The 18,479-nt window shown below is 39.0% G+C and overlaps 1 protein-coding gene across 8 annotated transcripts in view; it reads right to left on the bottom strand.

The window, feature by feature from the left end:
* The window catches only part of EPS15 (epidermal growth factor receptor pathway substrate 15), a 164,409-nt gene that overhangs the window by 23,153 nt on the left and 122,777 nt on the right, over positions 1–18,479 (bottom strand). For all 8 annotated transcript variants that reach the window (XM_008066985.1, XM_008066983.1, XM_008066981.1 and 5 more), the window contains one exon: positions 12,372–12,441. In XM_008066985.1, coding sequence (XP_008065176.1) covers positions 12,372–12,441 — 70 coding nt within the window. The remainder of the gene's footprint in view (positions 1–12,371; positions 12,442–18,479) is intronic.

The following is an 18,479-nucleotide window of genomic DNA, read 5'->3' on the forward strand; positions in this document are numbered from 1 at the left end:
AATAAGTCCTTCTCTATCAGTAATTACTTTACATGTGAATGAATCAAAATAGGAACTAACCCTAATCTAAAGACACGGATGGGCAGAATAAATTAACAATAACAACAAAAAAAACAGAACATAACTATATGCTGTGCATGAGAGACTCACCTTAGATCTAAGAACACACAGATTGAAAAAGAGAGGATGAAAAAAGAGATTCCATGTAGATGGTAATCAAAAGAGAGGCTGAGTATGGTGGCTCACACCTGTAATCCCAGCACTTTGAAAGGTTGAAGTAAGACTGCCTGAGCCCAGGAGTTAGACATCACCCTAGGTAACATGATGAGAACTCGTCTTTACAATAAAGTTAAAAAATTAGCCTGGTGTGGTGGTGTACACCTGTAGTCCCAGCTACTACAGGAGGCTGAGGCAGAAAGACCGCCTGAGACCAGCAGGTCAAGGCTACAATGCGCTGTGAGCATGCCACTGCACTCCAGCCTGGGCAACAAAGTAAGACTGAGAGAGAGAGAGAGAGAGCGCGTGCACAAGCGAGAGCAGAGAAACAATATTAATATCGGACAAAAAAGACTTTCAGTCTATAAATATTACAAGAGAAAAACAAGGACATCATATATGACGAAAGGGTCAATTTACCAAGATGATATAACACTGATAAACATACAAGTACCAATCATACTTCCCCACTATATGAAGCAAACACTGACAGAACTGAAGGGAGAAAATAACTAGTTCTACAATAACAGTTGAAAACCTCAATATCCCACTTTCAATCATGAATAGAATAATAGACAACAAGAAAACAGGGGACTTGAACAACACTTTACACCAACAGGACCTAAAAGACATATACAGAACACTACAACCAACAATAGCAGAATACACACAGTGTCAAGTACACATGGAACATTCTCCAGGACAGACTATATTTTGGGCCACAGAACAAATCTTAATACATTTAAAAAGACTGAAATCATAATAACATTTTTTCAATCACAATGAAATGAAATGAAAAATCAATAGCAGAAGCAAAACTGGAAGATCCAAAAATATGTGGAAATTAAACAACAAACTCTTATACAACCACTGGGTCAAAGAAGAAATCTCAAAGAAAATTAGAAAATACCTTGAAACAAATTAAAATGAAAACACAATACCAAAACTTACTGGACACTGCAAAAGCAGTGCCAAGAGATAAACTTCTAACTATAAACATTTATGAGTGAGATTCCCCCCAAAACCTCAGAATTTACTTATAAAAGATTGTATACTTATTCTTACATGTTTAAACTTTAGTCACCTTCAAAGTGCTCTCCATTTGATGCAATACACCTATCGAGATAATTTTTCCACTACTCAAAACAGTTTTTGAACTTGTCAATCTTTTTTTTTTTTTGAGTTGGAGTCTCACTCTGTCACCCAGGCTGGGATGTGGTGGCACGCTCACAGCCACCACAGCCTCGATCTGCTGGGTTCAGGCAATCCTTCCAACTCAGTCTTCCAAGAAGCTGAAACTACAGGTGTGCACTACTACACCTGGCTAATTTTTTTATTTATTGTAGAGACGAGGTCTCGCCACATCGCCCAGGCTGGTCTCAAATCCATGGGCTCAGGTGATCCCGTCGCCTTGGTCTCCCAAAGTGCTGCGATCACAGGCATGAGCCACTGCACCCGACTTGAACTCATCAATTTTGATAACTCTTAGCGCTTCTGCCATTTTTTGTTTCATCTCTTCCACATCAGCAAAACATTTCCCTTTGAGGACTTTTTCATCCAGGGAAACAAAAAGTCACTCAGAGTGAGATCAGGTGAATAGGGAGGGTGGGGCATGGGGGTAATGCCATTTTTGGTCCAAAACTGTTGAAAACTCACCACGGTGTGGGCAGGTGTGATGTCATGATGGAAGAACCAGTCACCTGCTTGCAACAACTTGGGACATTTCTTCTGCAGATTGTGACACAACCTTCTCAAAACTTTCAGATAAAAACTTTGGTTGACTACTTGATCCAGAGAAACAAATTCCAAGTGTACTTCAAGGGGCCCGCACTTCAAAAGGATAATTCCAGGGTTTTTTGAGTCCTCTCTTGCATATTAAAAAAAAAAGGAGGAGGCCAGGCACAATGGCTCATGTCTATAATTCTAGCACTTTGGGAGGCCAAGGCAAGAGGATCGCTTGAGCTCAGGAGTTCAAGACCAGCCTGGGTAACATGGTAAGACTTCGTTTATACAAAAAAGAAAAAAACTTGAAAATTAGACAGGCGTGGTGGTACGCACCTATAGTCCCAGCTACTCAGGAGGTTGAAGTAGAAGGATCGCCTGCGATCAAGGCTTCAGTGAGCCGTGATCAGGCTGCTGCACTCCAGCCTGGATGACAGAATAAAATCTCGACTCAAAAATAAAAATAAATAAAAAAGTAGAAATAGCTCAATTAAAAAACCCAGCTTTACACTTTAAAGATATAAAAAAGAGAGAGCAAGATAAACTCAAAGCTAGAAGGAAGGAAATAACAGATTGGAAAAGAGACAAACATTGCAGAGAATAGAAAAACAACCCAGAAAATCAAGAGAACCAAGAGTTTGTTGAAAATAATCAACAAAAGTAACATTCCTTTAACTAGATTGTCTAAAAGATTCGATTAATTATAATCAGAAATTAAAGAGAGAGCAGTACTACTAATTTCACAGAAATAAAAATAACTATAAGGAGTGCTATGAATAATTATACATGAATAAATGAATAGTCTAGATGAAAGGAACAAATTCCTAGAAAACAAACTATGGAGACTGAATCATGAAGATATACAAAATCTGAACAGATTAATGCCTAGCAAAGAGGTTGAATCTGTAATAAAAAAAACTTCCTAACAGAAAAGCCCAAGATTAGGTGGCTTCATTGGTGAATTCTACCAAACATTAAATGAAGAATTAATCCCAATCCTTCTCAAACTCTTCCAAACATTGAAGAGGAGGAAACAATTCATACTCATTCTGTGAGGCCAACATTACTCTGATATCAAAGCCAGATGAAGACATTACCAGAAAAGAAAACTACAGATCAATATCCTTTCTGAATGTTGATGAAAAAAGTCCTAAACAGAATACCAGCAGCAGAATTCAATAGCACATTAAGAGGATTATACACCGTGTCCAAGCAGGAGTTATTCCTGGAATGTAAGAATGGCTTAACATATGAAAATAATGCAATGTAATACATCATTTTAACAAAATAAAGGGGGGGGACACTTAATCATCTCAATTGATGCAGCAAAAGCATTTCACAAAATTCAAAACACTTTCATGATAAAAACACTCAGCAAACATTCAACTTAATAAAGGCCATATATGAAAAGCTGACAGTGAATATTACACTCAATGTTGAGAGACTGAAAATGTTTCTATAAAATAAAGAACAAGACAAGGATGTCTGCTTTTAACCACTTCTATTCAGTATAGTAATGGAAGTCCTAGCCAGAGCAATTAGGCAAGAAGAATAAATAAAAGTCATCCAGATTGGAAAAGAAGTAGTGAAATTATCTCTTTTTGCAAATGACATAATTATATGCAGAAAACTATAAGCCGGGCTTGGTGGCTCAGCCTGTAATCCCAGTGCTTTGGGAGGCTGAAGTGAGTGGATTGCCTGAGCCCGCGGGTTCGAGACCTGCCTGGGCAACTTGGCGAGACCTCATCTCTACAATAAATCAAAAATTAGCTGGGGGTGGCAGCGCATGCCTGTAATTCCAGCTACCTGGAAGGCTGAGGTAGAAGGATTGCCAGAGCCCAGCAAGTTGAGGCTGCGGTGGCCGGGAGCGTGCCACTGCACTCCAGTCTGGGAGACAGAGTGAGACTCCAACTCAAAAAAAAAAAAGAAAACTATAAAGATTTCACAAAAAACCCATCAGAACCAATAACTGAAATTAGTAAAACAGCAGGACACAAAATCTACCTACAAAAATCAGTTATGCTTCTATATGCTAACAATGAACAATATGAAAAGCAAATTAAGAAAACAATTCCATTTACAATAGCATCAAAAGGAATAAAATATTTGGGAATTAACTTAACCAAGGAGGATGTGTATACTGACAACTATAACAGGTTCTGAAATAAAGATACAAAAAATGGAAAAACATCCTGTGTTTATGATTAGAAGGCTTAATTCTGTTAAGATGTTAATACTATCCAAAGTGTTCGACATATTCAAAGCAATTCCTATCAAAATCCCAATGACAATTTTTTTTTTTTTTTTTTTTTGCAGAAATAGAAACATTCACCCTAAAATTCAGATGGAATTTTGTGATATAGGAAAACTGGATATCCACATGTAAAGGAAGTTGAACTCTTACCTCATACCATAAACAAAAATGAACCAAAAATGGATTAAAAATCTAAATGTATAGCTAAACTATAAAACTTTAAGGAAAAAAATGTAGAGGAAATGATTTAGCAATGCTTCCCTGTTTATGACACTAAAAGCACAATCAACAACAGTAACAACGAAATAGATACATGGACTACATCAAAATTTAAAACTTTTAAGTCACGTGCAGTGGCTCACACCTGTAATTCCAGCACTTTGGGAGGCAGAGGCTAGAGGACTGCCTGAGTCCAGGGGTTTGAGACCAGCCCGGACAACTTGGCGAGATCTCGTCTCTACAATAAATCAAAAAATTAGCCGGGCGTGGTAGTATACACCTGTAGTTCCAGCTAATTGGAAGGCTGAGGCAGAAGAATCACCTGAGCTCAGCAGGTAAAGGCAGCGGTAGCCTTGAGTGTGCCACAGCACTCTAACCTGAATGACAGAGTGAGACTCTGACTAAAAAAAAATAATAATAATTTAAAACCTTTATACACTAATGGACAATATTAACAGAATGAAAATGCAACCTATGGAATGGGAGAAAGTATCTGTAAATCATATATCTGATAAGGAGTTAATATCTAGAATATATAAATAATTCCCACACTTCAACAAGAAAAAACAAAAACCCAATTTACAAATGGGCAAAAGGAGCTGGGTGCAGTGGTTCATGCCTATAATCACAGCACATTGGGAGGCAGAGGTGAGAGGATTACCTGAGCCCAGGAGTTCAAGACTGGCCTAGACAACTTGGTGAGACCTTGTCTCTACAATAAATGAAAAAATTAGCCACACATGGTGGTGTGTGCCTGTAGTTCCAGCTACTTGGAAGGCTGGACAGAAGGATTGCCTGAGCCCAGCAGGTTGGAGCTGCGGTGGCCGTGAGCATGCCACTGCACTCCAGCCTGGGTTGCAGTGAGACTCTGACTTCCCCACATCAAAAAAAAAAAAAAAAAAGAAAACAAAACAAAAAAAGAAAAAGAAATGGGCAAAAGGATTTGAATAGACATTTCTCCACAAAGATACAAAAATAGTCAATGAGCATATGAAAAAATGCTCAATATCACCAGTCACTGGGAAACACAAATCAAATCAATAAGATATCACTTCACACACATTAGGATGGCTATTAGAACAAAACAGAAAGCAGTAAGTGTTGGCAAGGATACAGAGAAATTGGAACCACTGTGAACTGTTGACTGGAATACAAAATGGTACAGCTGCTATGGAAGGCAGAATGCCAGTTTCTAAAAAAATTAAAAATATAATTACCATATGATCTAGCAATTCTACTTCTGGTATTCTACCCAAAAGAACTGAAAGCAGGGACTAAAATACATTTGTACTCATATATTTGTATCCTCATGTTCGTAGCAGCATTATTCACATAAACAAAATGTGGAAGCAACCTAAGTGTCCACTAATAAATGAGCAGATAATCTCCTGCTGCCAATGTGAGTAGAAAAAAATTTTTTAAACTAAATAAATAAACAAAGTGCAGTATATACAAACAGTGGAAAATTGCTAAACCTTGAAAAGGCAGGACATGCTGATACATGCTACAATGTGAAAACCTTCAAAACATTATGGCAAGTGAAATAAGCCAGTCACAAAAAGATAAATACTTTATGATTCCACTTATATGAAGTACCCAGAATACTCAAAATCATAGAGAAAGCAGAATGACAGATGCTAGAGTAAGGCAAGAGAGAAGATGGGAAGTCACTGTTTAATTTATTTATTTTTTTGAGTTGGAGTTTCATTCTGTCGCTCAGACAGGAGTGCAATGGCCGCTCCCAGCCACCGCAGCCTCGCCTGCTGGGCTCCAGCAATCCTTCCGCCTCAGCCTTCCGAGTAGCTGGAACTATAGGCACAAGCTACCACGCCCAGCTAATTTTGAGATTTACTGTAGAGATGAGGTCTCACCAAGTTGCCCAGGTGGGTCTCGAACCCGGGAGCTCAGGCAATCTGCTCACCTCGGCCTCCCAAAGTGCTGGGATTACAGGCTGAGCCACCGAGCCCGGCTGGGAAGTCACTGTTTAATGACTTCCTGTTTAATGGGTGCAGATTTCAGTTCTGGAATGTGAAAAAACTTCCGAAGACATATGGTGGTAATAGTTGCACAACAATGTGAATGTACTTAATGCCACTGAACTGCACATTTTAAAATGATTAAAATGTTAAGCTTTACATTATGGATATTTTACCACAATTTAAAAATATCTCCTTATCAGGACAAAATAAATAATATCTGCCCACTTTCCCGTGCCCCAATAATGATTGGTTCACTGGGTTCCCATTATATGCTCTCTGAGGAGAGTAGCTGACTCATTCTTTCACTCAAAATATAACGTGCCCAGGCATATTTTTAGGTTCTTAGGTTGTATTAGTGAAAACAAAGATCTCAGATTCTTGTGGAGCTTGAATTCTAATAGGAAGAGAATTCAGATAGGAAAAACATAAAGTAATTTACATAGTAAGCTGGAAAGTAATATGCCCTAGTGAAAAAAGAAAGAGTAGAGAACACGGGCAGGCATGGTGGCTCAAGTCTGTAATTCCAGCACTTTGGGAGGCCGAGGCGAGACGATTGCCTGAGCCCACGTCTCCGTAATAAATAAAAAAATAAGCTGGGCATGGTGGCGCACACCTGTGGTTCCAGCTACTTGGAAGGCTGAGGTGGAAGGATCACCTGAGCTTAGCAGGTTGAGGCTGCGGTGGCTGTGCGTGTACCACTGCACCCCACCAGTGACAGAGTGAGACTCCAACTAAAACAAAAAAAAAGAAGAAAAAATCAGAAAGAATAAAGAACAGAAATGTGGGAGTGCTGAGCTGGGAGGCAGTATTTGTAAATGTTAGATAGGACAGCCAGAATAAGTTAAACTGAGAAGGTGACATCTGAATAAAGATTGGCTAGAGATAGTAGAGATGATCGTGCAGACATATGGAAAAGGATAACCCAGGAAGACAGAACAAAGAGTCAAAGGAATCCTGGACCATTGTTTGAGAAACAGTAAGAAGATCACTCTGGCTGGAGCAGAGAGAGTGAAGGGAATAATAAGAGACAGCATTAGAAAGATATAGGCCGCTGTTTAAAACTTTTTTTTTTTTAAGCCAGAGTCTCACTCTGTCACTCAGGCTGAAGTGCAATGGTACACTCACAGCTACTGCAGCCTCAACTTGCTGGGGCTCAGCTGTCTCAGCCTTCCAAGGAGCTGAAACTACAGATGTGTGGCCCCATGCCCAGCTAGTTTTTACTGTAGAGACGAGGTCTTGCCATATTGCCCACGCTGGTCTTGAACACATGGGCTCAGGCAATCCTCTTGCCTCTGCCTCCCAAAGTGCTGGGATTACAGGTGTGAGCCATCATGCCTGGCTTTTTTTAAAGAGACAAGGTCTTGCTATCGTGCCCAGGCTGGCCTCAAACTACTGGGCTTAAGCAATCCTCCTGCCTCTGCCTCCCAAAGTGCTGGGATTACAGGTGTGCACTACCATGCCCAGCTGACTGTAAGACTTTTACTGGATATACTTTGAAGGTTGAGTCAGCAGATTTCCCGACAGGTTAGAGATAGAATAAGAAAAAAAATCAAGGATGATTCTAAGGCTTTAGGTCTAGGGAACATTAAAGACAAAGTTGCCGTGAACTAAGATGGGAAATGTTCCAAGAAAAGCAGGTTTGAGAAGGAAGAATAGCCTGTTTGGTGTTAGATATACTGTGCTAGATATATCTATCAGAAAGTCAAGTGGAGATATCCACAGGTGGTTGGATATATGTGTCTACAGTTCAGGAAAGAGATGTGACTAGAGATATAAATCAGTATACAGACAGCATTTGAAGCCATGAAACCATGAGTCTCCTAAGAAAGTATAGACAGAGAAGAAAAGAGATCTAGGGCCTAAGACTTGGGATAGCACAACATTAAGACATTGGGGGGGGGGGTTATCAGCAAAGGAGATTGAGAAATCATGATCAAAGAGGCAGGTGAAAATGAGCAACCCCGTTTAAACTGGGTCTATCAACTATTTCCCTTTTTTTTTTTTTTTGAGTTGGAGTCTCACTCAGTCACCCAGACTGGAGTGCAGTGCCGCTCCCGGCCACCGCAGCCTCGACGTGCTGGGCTCCAGTGATCCTTCTGCCTCAGCCTTCCAAGTAGCCGGAATCACAGGCATGCGCTACCACGCCCAGCTGATTTTCTGATTTATTGTAGAGATGAGGTCTCGCTGCCCAGGCGGGTCTCGAACCCGCGGGCTCAGGCAATCCACTCACCACAGCCTCCCAAAGGCACGGGATTACAGGCTGAGCCACCAAGCCTAGCCAATCAACTACTTCCTTAACCTTGTGAAAACTGCTTCACCTCTTCATGCCTTGATTTCCTTGTCTGTACAATAAGCATGGTACCAATTATCTCACATAATTTTTGTGAGAATTAAATGAGACTAAGTGCAGGAAAATGGTTAGCATGTTGAGTGCTGGAACTCTGCAAGTGCTCAATAAATGGTAGCCATATTATGATTGACAGCAATAAATCTTAGCCCCCTCCTAACCTACTACAGTCACTTATTCTACTACTTTACAGAAAATGAAGGAGAAGTTGGAATTTAAAGATCAACAAAGGCAATAGCAGCCTTTACAGTAAGACCGGAACCGACCACTTCAGCCTTAACCTGACTATTCCTCTATTCATAAACAAGGTAAATGGCATTCTTGGAAATGCTTGTTTTTCCTTGAGCGTGCCCTATATATCCTGCTTCTATACTTTGTTCATATTGCTTTCTCTGCTTCACATACGCTCTCTGTACCTACTTGCTAAAATTCTTACAAGGCATATCACAAAATCCTTGAAATTATTTTCTACTTTGAAATCATTTTTGGTTTGCCCCCACGTCACCCCCTGCTTTATTTGCTCATTTGCTTGTTTTAAGGGACAAGGTCTTGCTCTGTTGCCCAGGCTGGAGTACAGTGGTACAATCAAAGCTCACTGTAATCTCACACTGCTGGGCTCAAGCAGTTCTCACGTCTTGCCTCCCAAGTAGCCAGGAATACGGATGCATGCCAACACACTTGGCTGACTTAAAATTTATTTTTTTGTATAAATGGGGTCTTCCTATGTTGTCCAGGCTGATCTTGAACTCTTGGTCTCAAGTGATCCTCTTGCCTCAGCCTCCCAAAGTGCTGACACTATAAGCATCAGCCACTTTAACTGACTTCATTCTTTAAAATATTTACAGGTTTAATGAACTCTTATGGCACTTACCATTTCCTTGGTGGGGGCAATCAAGACCGTAATTTTAAGTGTATTAACCTTTCATTTTATCCTCTTAGGTTATCCTTTCTAATCATATACTAGACCTAGCAATATATTATCAGTTTAATAAAGAGAGTATTAAAAAAAAGCACAAGTATTTTTAAAAGATATAACTTAACCACTGTTACTACATTTGCTTTCCTTCTAAGTTTCTATTTAAATCAATATCCAGTGCTACATTAAATCTTGTTTTATACATATCTCCTTTTTACATTCTTTACTCTTATTACTCATGTTGGGAGTTAATTTTCAACCTGAAAATAATGTACTCTGCTAAAATTTATCTTGTTAAAATTTGTTCAATGTAAGAAATCCAATTTGTAAATGCATTTCAATCTTTTTCTGTGTTCATAATGTTTATTTTGTCACAATCAGTAAACTGTATGCTGAACAACTCACTCTATATTCATCTGGAAAAATAAAGCAACCTCTTTTCAGCATGATATTAAAGTATACCTGTTTGAGTTCACTTTCCTCTAATTTCCGGCTCTCCCAGAAAACAGCTGGTCTGTTTATCTATTTTATTTTTAAATGAATAGTAGGAAAAAAAGCAGAGTTATTTAGTAGAAAGCTTTTAGGGCCGGAAACAGTGGCTCATGCCAGTAATCCCAGAACTTTGGGAAACCAGGTCAGGAGGATCACTTAAGGCCAGGAGTTTGAGATCAGCCTGAGAAACATAATGAGATCCTATCTCGACAAAGAAAATTTTAGAAATTAGCCAGACATAGTTGCATGCACCTGTAATTCGAGCTTCTTGGGAGGTTGACACAGGAGAATCTCTTGACCCCAGGAGTTCGAGGTTATGGTGAACTTTGACTGCATCATTGCACTCCAGCCTGAGTAACACAGCAAGACCTGTACCTTTTAAAAAAGGCTTCAGGGCCAGGTGTGGTAGCTCACACCTATAATTCCCAGCATTTTGGGAGGCCTAGGTGAGAGGAGTGCCTGAGCCCATAGGTTTGAGACCAGCCTGGGCAAGTTGGCGAGCCCTCATCTCTACAATTAACCATGGAAAATTAGCTGGGTGGGATGGCACATGTCTATAGTTCCAGCTACTTGGAGGCTGAGGCGGAAGGATCACCTGAGACCAGCAGTTTGAGGCTGCAGTGGCCGGGAGCGTGACACTGCCCTCCAGTCTTGGCAACAGAGTGAGACTCCGACTCAAAAAATAAAAATAAATAAAAACAGACTTCAGACCAGGTATGGTGGTTCACGCCTATAATCTCAGCACTTTGGGAGGTCGAGGTGAGAGGACTGCCTAAGCCCGTGGGTTTGAGACCAGCCTGAGCAACTTGGTGAGACCTCTTTAAAAAAAAGGCTTCAGACTCCATCAGACCTAGGCTTGAATCTTGGCTTTACCTGGTTCAAGTCAAGTAAACTGTATAATCTTGACCAAGTTGCTTAATGTTCTGGTCCCTATGTTTATAATGAGAAAATCACTTAAGGGTTGTTGAAAAAGTAAATGAAAAATTGGGTATGTAAATAAAGCATGAAGACTGAATGCTAGCATAACATTTTCTCTGTATTACTGGAAGCCATTAATCTTTTTTAAAAAATGACAGTATCTGACTCTGTGACCTGCAGTGTGGATCATAATTCACTGTAGCCTCGAACTCCCAGGCACAAGCAATCCTCCTGTCTCAGCCTTTCCGAGTAGCTGGTACTACAGATAAGCACCACCATGCCCAGCTAATTTTTTTTTTACAAAGATAGGCTCTTGCCAAGTTTCCAAGGCCGGTCTCCAACTCTTGGGCTCAAGTGATTCTCTTGCCTCAACCTCCCAAAATGCTGGGATTATAAGCAAGAGCCACCACATCTGGCCCTAGAAGCCACTAATTTTAAAATTTAGACTAAGATCCCCAAGAGTCAACACTGACTTTGAAGTTGCCAAATAATACAGCTTTGTGTTTTTTTTGGTGGTGTTATACTCTGTTGCCCAGGCTGGAGTGCTGTGGTACATCACAGCTCATAGCAGCCTTGACCTCCTCAGCTCAGGTGATCCTTCCCCCTCAGTCTCCAGAGTAGATGGGGCTACAGGCATTCAACACCATGCCTGGTTAATTTTTTTGCTTTTTTCTAGAAATGAGGTCTCGCTATGTTGCCCAGGTTGGTCTTGAACTCCTAGCCTCAAGCAATTCTCCTGCTTCGGCCTCCCAAAGTGTTGGAATTACAGTTGTGAGCCACTGAGCTCAGTCAACACAGACTTTTATAAACCAAAATATTTTTATTGGTTTTACTGATATTCTACTATGATCTTTAAGATGAACAAGAAATGAGATAATGAATGATAAGAAAAGTGATGCAAACACTTATTATTACTATTGATAGATTACAAATGGATATAATTATGCTGTAATTTTAAAGCCATATATAATAGGACACATATATTAACAGAAAGAGAAAAAAGACTCTTAAAGAAAAGGGGATGTATGCAGTGATGCACGCCTATAATTCCAGTACTTTGAAAGGCAGAGGCAAGAGGACTGCTTGAGCCCAGAATTTGGAGACTAGCCTAGACAACATAGTTAGACCTCACTGCTACAAAAAAGCAAAGAAATAAAACTAAAAAATAAGAAAAGAGTATATAATCATTAAATTTACTGGAAAAAAGATACTCTGATTTCTCTTGGGATCATATAAATATTTCACCTTAAATTTATTGGAGAAAAAAAAGTAATGTTTAACATTCAATGAAACTGACAATTTCTTTACCTGAATCACTTGCTGCAACAACAACTGTTCCACCAGGAGCAAAAGGATCATTGTGCTTCAATGTTTCTACCTAAAAAAATTATATAAACCATGAATGAAAGAGGCAATATGTTCTTTACAAATTCTAAATTAATTCAGCAATATAAACATTAGGAACAAATATTTCTCCTTAGTGGTTTGCAATCTTACTGAAAGGAAGTAACACATGTTTTTTCTAATCTTCTTTAGCTGTGAAGTATTACAACCATCAGAAAAATGCATGAAACAGATCTGTGGTTTATCAAGTAAACACCTGTGCGCTCATCTCCCGGGAGCTGGCAACACCTCAGAAGGCTTCATGCAGGCTCCTCGCCAGTCACAATCCTGCCTTCAGTGGTATTCATTTAATTTTCCTTCACAATTTTCCTACTTGCATAGCAAAATTTTAACTTTTCATTTTGAAATAATTTAGATGTACAGAAGAGTGTATGGTACAGCATTACCATACACTCTTTTTTCTTTTTCTTTTTTGAATTGGAGTCTCACTATGTCCTCCAGGCTGGAGTGCAGTGGCATGCTCACGGCCACCACAGCCTTGACCTGCTGGGCTCAGGCAATCCTTTCACTTCAGCTTTCCAAGTATCTGTAACTACAGGTGTGCGCCACCATGCCCAGTTAATTTTATTTATTTTAGAGACGAAGTCTCACCATGTTGCCCAGGCTGGTCTCAAACCTGTGGGATCATGCAATTCTCTCACCTCTACCTCCCAAAGTGCTGGAATTACAGGCGTGAGCCATCGAGCCTGGCTTCTATACACTCTTCTCCTAACTCCTTCTAATGTTAATATTTCACATAATCATGGAACATCTATTTAAAACTAAGGAATTAACAAAGCTATATATTACAGACTTTATTTGAATTTCACTAGTTTTTCCATGAATGTCCTTTTTCTATTCCATGATATTATGTTGCATGTAGGACACACACTATTGTAACTCCCAAATATCTTAATATCTTAGTACTTAACATCAGAAAGTGTTGCATTTCCATTTTCTAATTGTTATCTAAAAATAATTACAGCATTCTGCTCCTCAGAGAAAATGTGCACGCACGCACACACACACAGATAGCTTTCTGCTAAAAAGATCCTGCTGCTTTCATTGATAAGCTATGTAAAAGGCTGGGAGCAAGGGTGAATGGTTACAAAAGGTGAGGATTTTACCAGAAACCAGAGAGTCCAGCTTTTAACTATTTCCCTACTCTATATTTTAGTTTTGAATCATAGTCAAACAAAATGTGTATTTCGGAAAATAACAGAATTTCCTCTCTCTGGCACCAGGTTCATTTTAAGGGGGCTAGCTGAAAGCCAGGGTAAACAGCTGAAAAGAGTTTCAGAATATTTACATCTAACTCTGACTCATGGCTGTCAATGTCATGCATATCACAGATTCTATTTCCAATCATCAAGAAACTGGATACTACAACTGAATGGCAAAAGATATTGCCAGAGCTCAATTCATAAATCTCCAAGTTTAAAAAAAAAAGTGAGCAGAAATGCAACGCTAACTGGGACTTATACTCTCTGCTTATGAAAGAAGACCCATTAGAACTGCTAGTAGAAGTTTTTAGAAATGAAAATGATATATTCATTTAAACTTGATGCCAATAATATCACTATAAAACAAGCACACTAGCTTAGATTATATCTGCTGAATGAATAAACAGCAATTAAAGAAAAAGATTAAACTGGTCTGTATAGTGAGGTAACTTTCCATGTTTCTTAACATGATAGTCAAAATACCAGTGTGACAATCATTGACATAAATTAAGTTATCAACTGCCGGTTGAATAGCCCTTAACTGAAATGCATGTGACCAGAAGTGCTTCAGATTTGGGATTTTTTTCAGATTTTAGAATGTTTGCATTATATTTACTGGGTTAGCATCCCTAATCTGAAAAATCTGAAATGCTCCAAAATCTGAATTTTGAGTGCTGACATGTCACTCAAAGGCAATATTCACTGAAGCATTACAGATTTGGGATGCTCAATCTGTATTATTGCTTCTTCTCTTGACTTGGAGGAAAGGAAAAACTAACAGGCCTTGTTTTTAAAAGTAGTTTGCAGATTTGATTTGCCATTACAAAGAGACGGAGAAAAGGCATGCTGAATATGTGTCAGGTTTAGTTTCCAGTTTTTCATCATACATTGTGCAACCACCCTAAAAGACCATCAGGAAGCAAGGGAAATGGGAGAGACTGTGCAGCCCATGAAGGAATAAGTTGGTAATAAAACTATGTTTTAATACTATAGAACAGATTGGCAGTAGTGGGACACTGCCAGGGGGGTGGGGGGGAAGGCACATGACAACAACAAGGGTACCTGATCTCAAACAAGGCAAAGTGGGGACCAAAGAGAGGACCAAACTCTAGCTGTTTGATGACCACTTGTATATCTAATACTGAATTATACCTCACATCTTAAAAAAATTTTTTTAAATATATCTATAACAAAATAAAACCTTTTGCAAATCTGTAGAGACCAAAAGTACATTAGTGGTTGCCTGGGGTTGAGGATGAGAAAGAGGATTAATTATAAAAGGGCACCAGGGATCTTACTGGGGAGGTGGATGCATTCTAAAGCTAGGGTTGCAGTGATAGTTAGACTCAGTACATTTACTAAATATTATTACATTGAATGACTTTTATGGAATGCAAATTATATCTTAATAAAGGTATTTTTTAATTAAAAAAAACTCTGCTATGTTCACTTTGAGAATTAGGCAATTTAACACACACACAGTTAAAAATCAGATGGCATAATTTTCTAAAATGAATATTTCAAGATCTTCCTAAAAGATCACTTAATTTTTTTGTTGTTGTTGTTGGAGTCTCACTTTGTCACCCAGAGTGGAGTGCAGTGGCACACTCATGGACACTACTGCCTCGACCTGCTGGGCTCAAGCGATCCTTCTGCCTCTGCCTTCCAAGTAGTTGGAACTACAGGCACACATCCCCAAGCCCAGCTAATTTTTTGATTTATTATAGAAATGAGGTCTCGCCAAGTTGCCCAGGCTGGTCACGAACCCTTGAGCTCAGGCAATCCTCTTGCTTCAGCCTGCCAAAGTGCTAGGATTACAGGCATGAGCCACCGTACCTGGCCAAGACCACCTAATTCATCACTGAAATTCTTTCTTCTATATCATCCATCCACTGCCCTCCTTTGACAATATGACTGAGAACCTGTACAATGCTATTATACAATAGTTAGGGCAGTAGAAAATGATAAAAGTTCTTTCTGTTTGTTTTTAAAATTATGCCTCTCTTACAGCAGAGACTATTCTTGAAGGAAAGTAGAAAAGACTTTTGGGGAAAATTTCATATCTGGAGGCATAATCAAAGGCCTACTTGAAAAGAAGAAGGGAAAAAAAGGAGGGGAGGTTGAGAACCAAGAAGAATTAGGTTTATTATTATTATTATTATTTGAGTTGGAGTCTCACTCTGTCGTCCATGCTGGAGTGCAGTGGCATGCTCACGGCCTCCCCAGCCTCAATCTTCTGTCTCAGCCTTTCAAGTAGCCAGAATTACAGGTGTGCGCTACCACACCTGGCTGATTTTTTATTTATTGTAGAAACAAGGTCTCGCCAAGTTGCCCAGGCTGGTCTCGAACCTGCAGGCTCAGGCAAGCCACTCGCCTCAGCCTCCCAAAGTGCTAGGATTACAGGCTGAGCCACTGAGCCCGGCCAGAATTAGGTTTAAATCCTAGATTATATTGGTGAAGTTCTTAGATTTTGGTCACATTGACCAGGGTTTGAGTCTGGTTCTATCACTTACTAACTTACTACCAACTTAATGTATTTCAGTCTTCATCTTAAAAAAAGGGTAATAACATAAGCCTCAACGGGATTACTGTGAAAATTAAATGAGACAATGCATAGAAAGGGCTTAAAACCATCCGTGGCACAGAGAAGAGATTAAATAAACTGCAACTATTATTATATTGCCAATTTGTCTTTTTTGTTTTGCTTTTTAATGGTGAAACTACCAGGTGTCAGCAAGGGCAATATTCTTGAAAACTGGGAAGAAAGAAGAAAAAGTAAGTAGAACCTCACCAAGGGAGAGAAACAGAAGGACCAAATTTATTTTTAAATAAGGGAGGGTTGAATTGGCTTTCTTGCTCTTTAAATGACAGAAATAGAGAATGAAAGGCTAGATTAATAAGGTAAGAGGGGAATAATCCAGGTTGGAGCAATTTTAGAAGAATTTGGTAAATGGGTCCACGCTGCAAACTAAGTGCTGTACAAAAACAGAGTATCCAATAGCCTGTGAAAACCACAAATATTCAGTTACGAAAGTATTTGTCCAGTTTTACATCAATGGAAAATACCAGTTGTTGGCCAAGCAGCTCTTCAGTGAATACAGAAAACGAGCAATTCAAAAACATGAAACCTATGATGCTGCCAATTGAAAGAGGACTGGATAAAAAAAATGTGGTACATATACATGATGGAATATTATGCAGCCTTAAAGGACAAAATTATGAACTTTGTAGCAACTTGTATGGGCTTAGAGGCTACAATACTGAGTGCTCTGTCACAGAAACAACTGAGTATCACATGTTCTCACTCATAAGCGCACCCTAAACATCTATTGTAATACTGTAAGAAAGGGATTGGCAGCAGTGGAAACTGCCAGGGGAGGGTGGAGGCGTGAGTGGCAGTAGTGGGAAACTGCCGGGGAAGGGAGGCACACCTCATCAACAAGGGTACATGCATAGTGAACATTTGTATACCTAATTCTGAATTGTACCCCACATATTTAAAATAAAAAAATAAACACAACTACTAATACAAAAAAAAAACCCAAGCAATTCAAGAATTCTAAAAACTAAGATCTTTAAAAAAAATCAACTACCATTTTGAGGAAGTATTCTTAATCTAAGAAAATTTTTTGCTTCAAATGCTTGTCAATCAATTCCTTCTTTCCGTGTCCAGTTTACTTAGACATAAAATTGCTGCTTTAAAAACTAATTCTCCAAATAAATATTAAAAATACAAAACCAAAAAATTTCCTAAACTATTTCTAATTATTGAAATTGAGTAGACTTCTTAAAAAATAGTTTGTTAAATTTCTCTATTTTGTGTATTTTTAAATATCCATAACATACAGATTTTGTAGAAAGCCTCCAGAAGACAAAGTACTTAGCTGCATGACCTCCAGAATGTTGGCTTTTCTGAGTCCCAATGTCCTTATTTTAAAAATAGGAATATTAGCCGGGGTTGGTGGCTCAGCCTGTAATCCCGCGCTTTGAGAGGCTGAGGTGAGTGGATTGCCTGAGCCCGCGGGTTCGAGACCCATCTGGGCAACTTGGCGAGACCTCATCTCTACAATAAATCAAAAAATTAGCCGGGCATGGTAGCATGCGCCTGTAGTTCAGCTACTTGGAAGGCTGAGGCAGAAGAATCGCCGGAGCCCAGCAGGTCGAGGCTGCGGTAGCCGGGAGCGGCCACTGCACTCCAGTCTGGGTGACAGAGTCTAAGACTCCAACTCAAAAAAAATAAAAAAAATAAAAATAAAAATAGGAATATTAACACCTGCTCTGCAAGGTTGGTGTGAAGATTAGAAATAATAATTGGAAAGCACACAGAAGTACCAGGATCACAATATGTGTTATTAAATTGTGATTGTTTTTATAGGTATGTACATTCTCAAGAAAGCCTGACATTTAGTAGAAATTTGTACTTCAAAAATTAATATTCCAGATATATCTATGAAATAACATAAGTGGTTTTATTTTTCTAAAATACAATGCTTTTTTTAAAAAGTAATTTTCATTCTTTCTTTTTTTTTTTTTTTTTTTTGGGTGGGGTATTAGAATCTGGCACACAGACTGGAGGGGAGGGGATGGACCTGGACAAATATATACACTCAAAAACACTGCAGATAAATAAAAATGAATTCCAGAAAAAAGTTTTAGTAAGACAGGAAAAAAAGAAAATGAAAAACGGAAACAAAAAAAATTGGCAGACTTAAATCTTAATTAACATATACACATTTAGCATAAATGATCTTAATATACCAATGAAAAAAAACTAATGGGCCATGTGTGATGGCATGCCTATAATCCCAAC

This window comes from Carlito syrichta, unplaced genomic scaffold (genome assembly GCF_000164805.1).
Source record: "Carlito syrichta isolate Samal-C Ts95f unplaced genomic scaffold, Tarsius_syrichta-2.0.1 Scaffold309206, whole genome shotgun sequence".
NCBI lineage: Eukaryota > Metazoa > Chordata > Mammalia > Primates > Tarsiidae > Carlito > Carlito syrichta.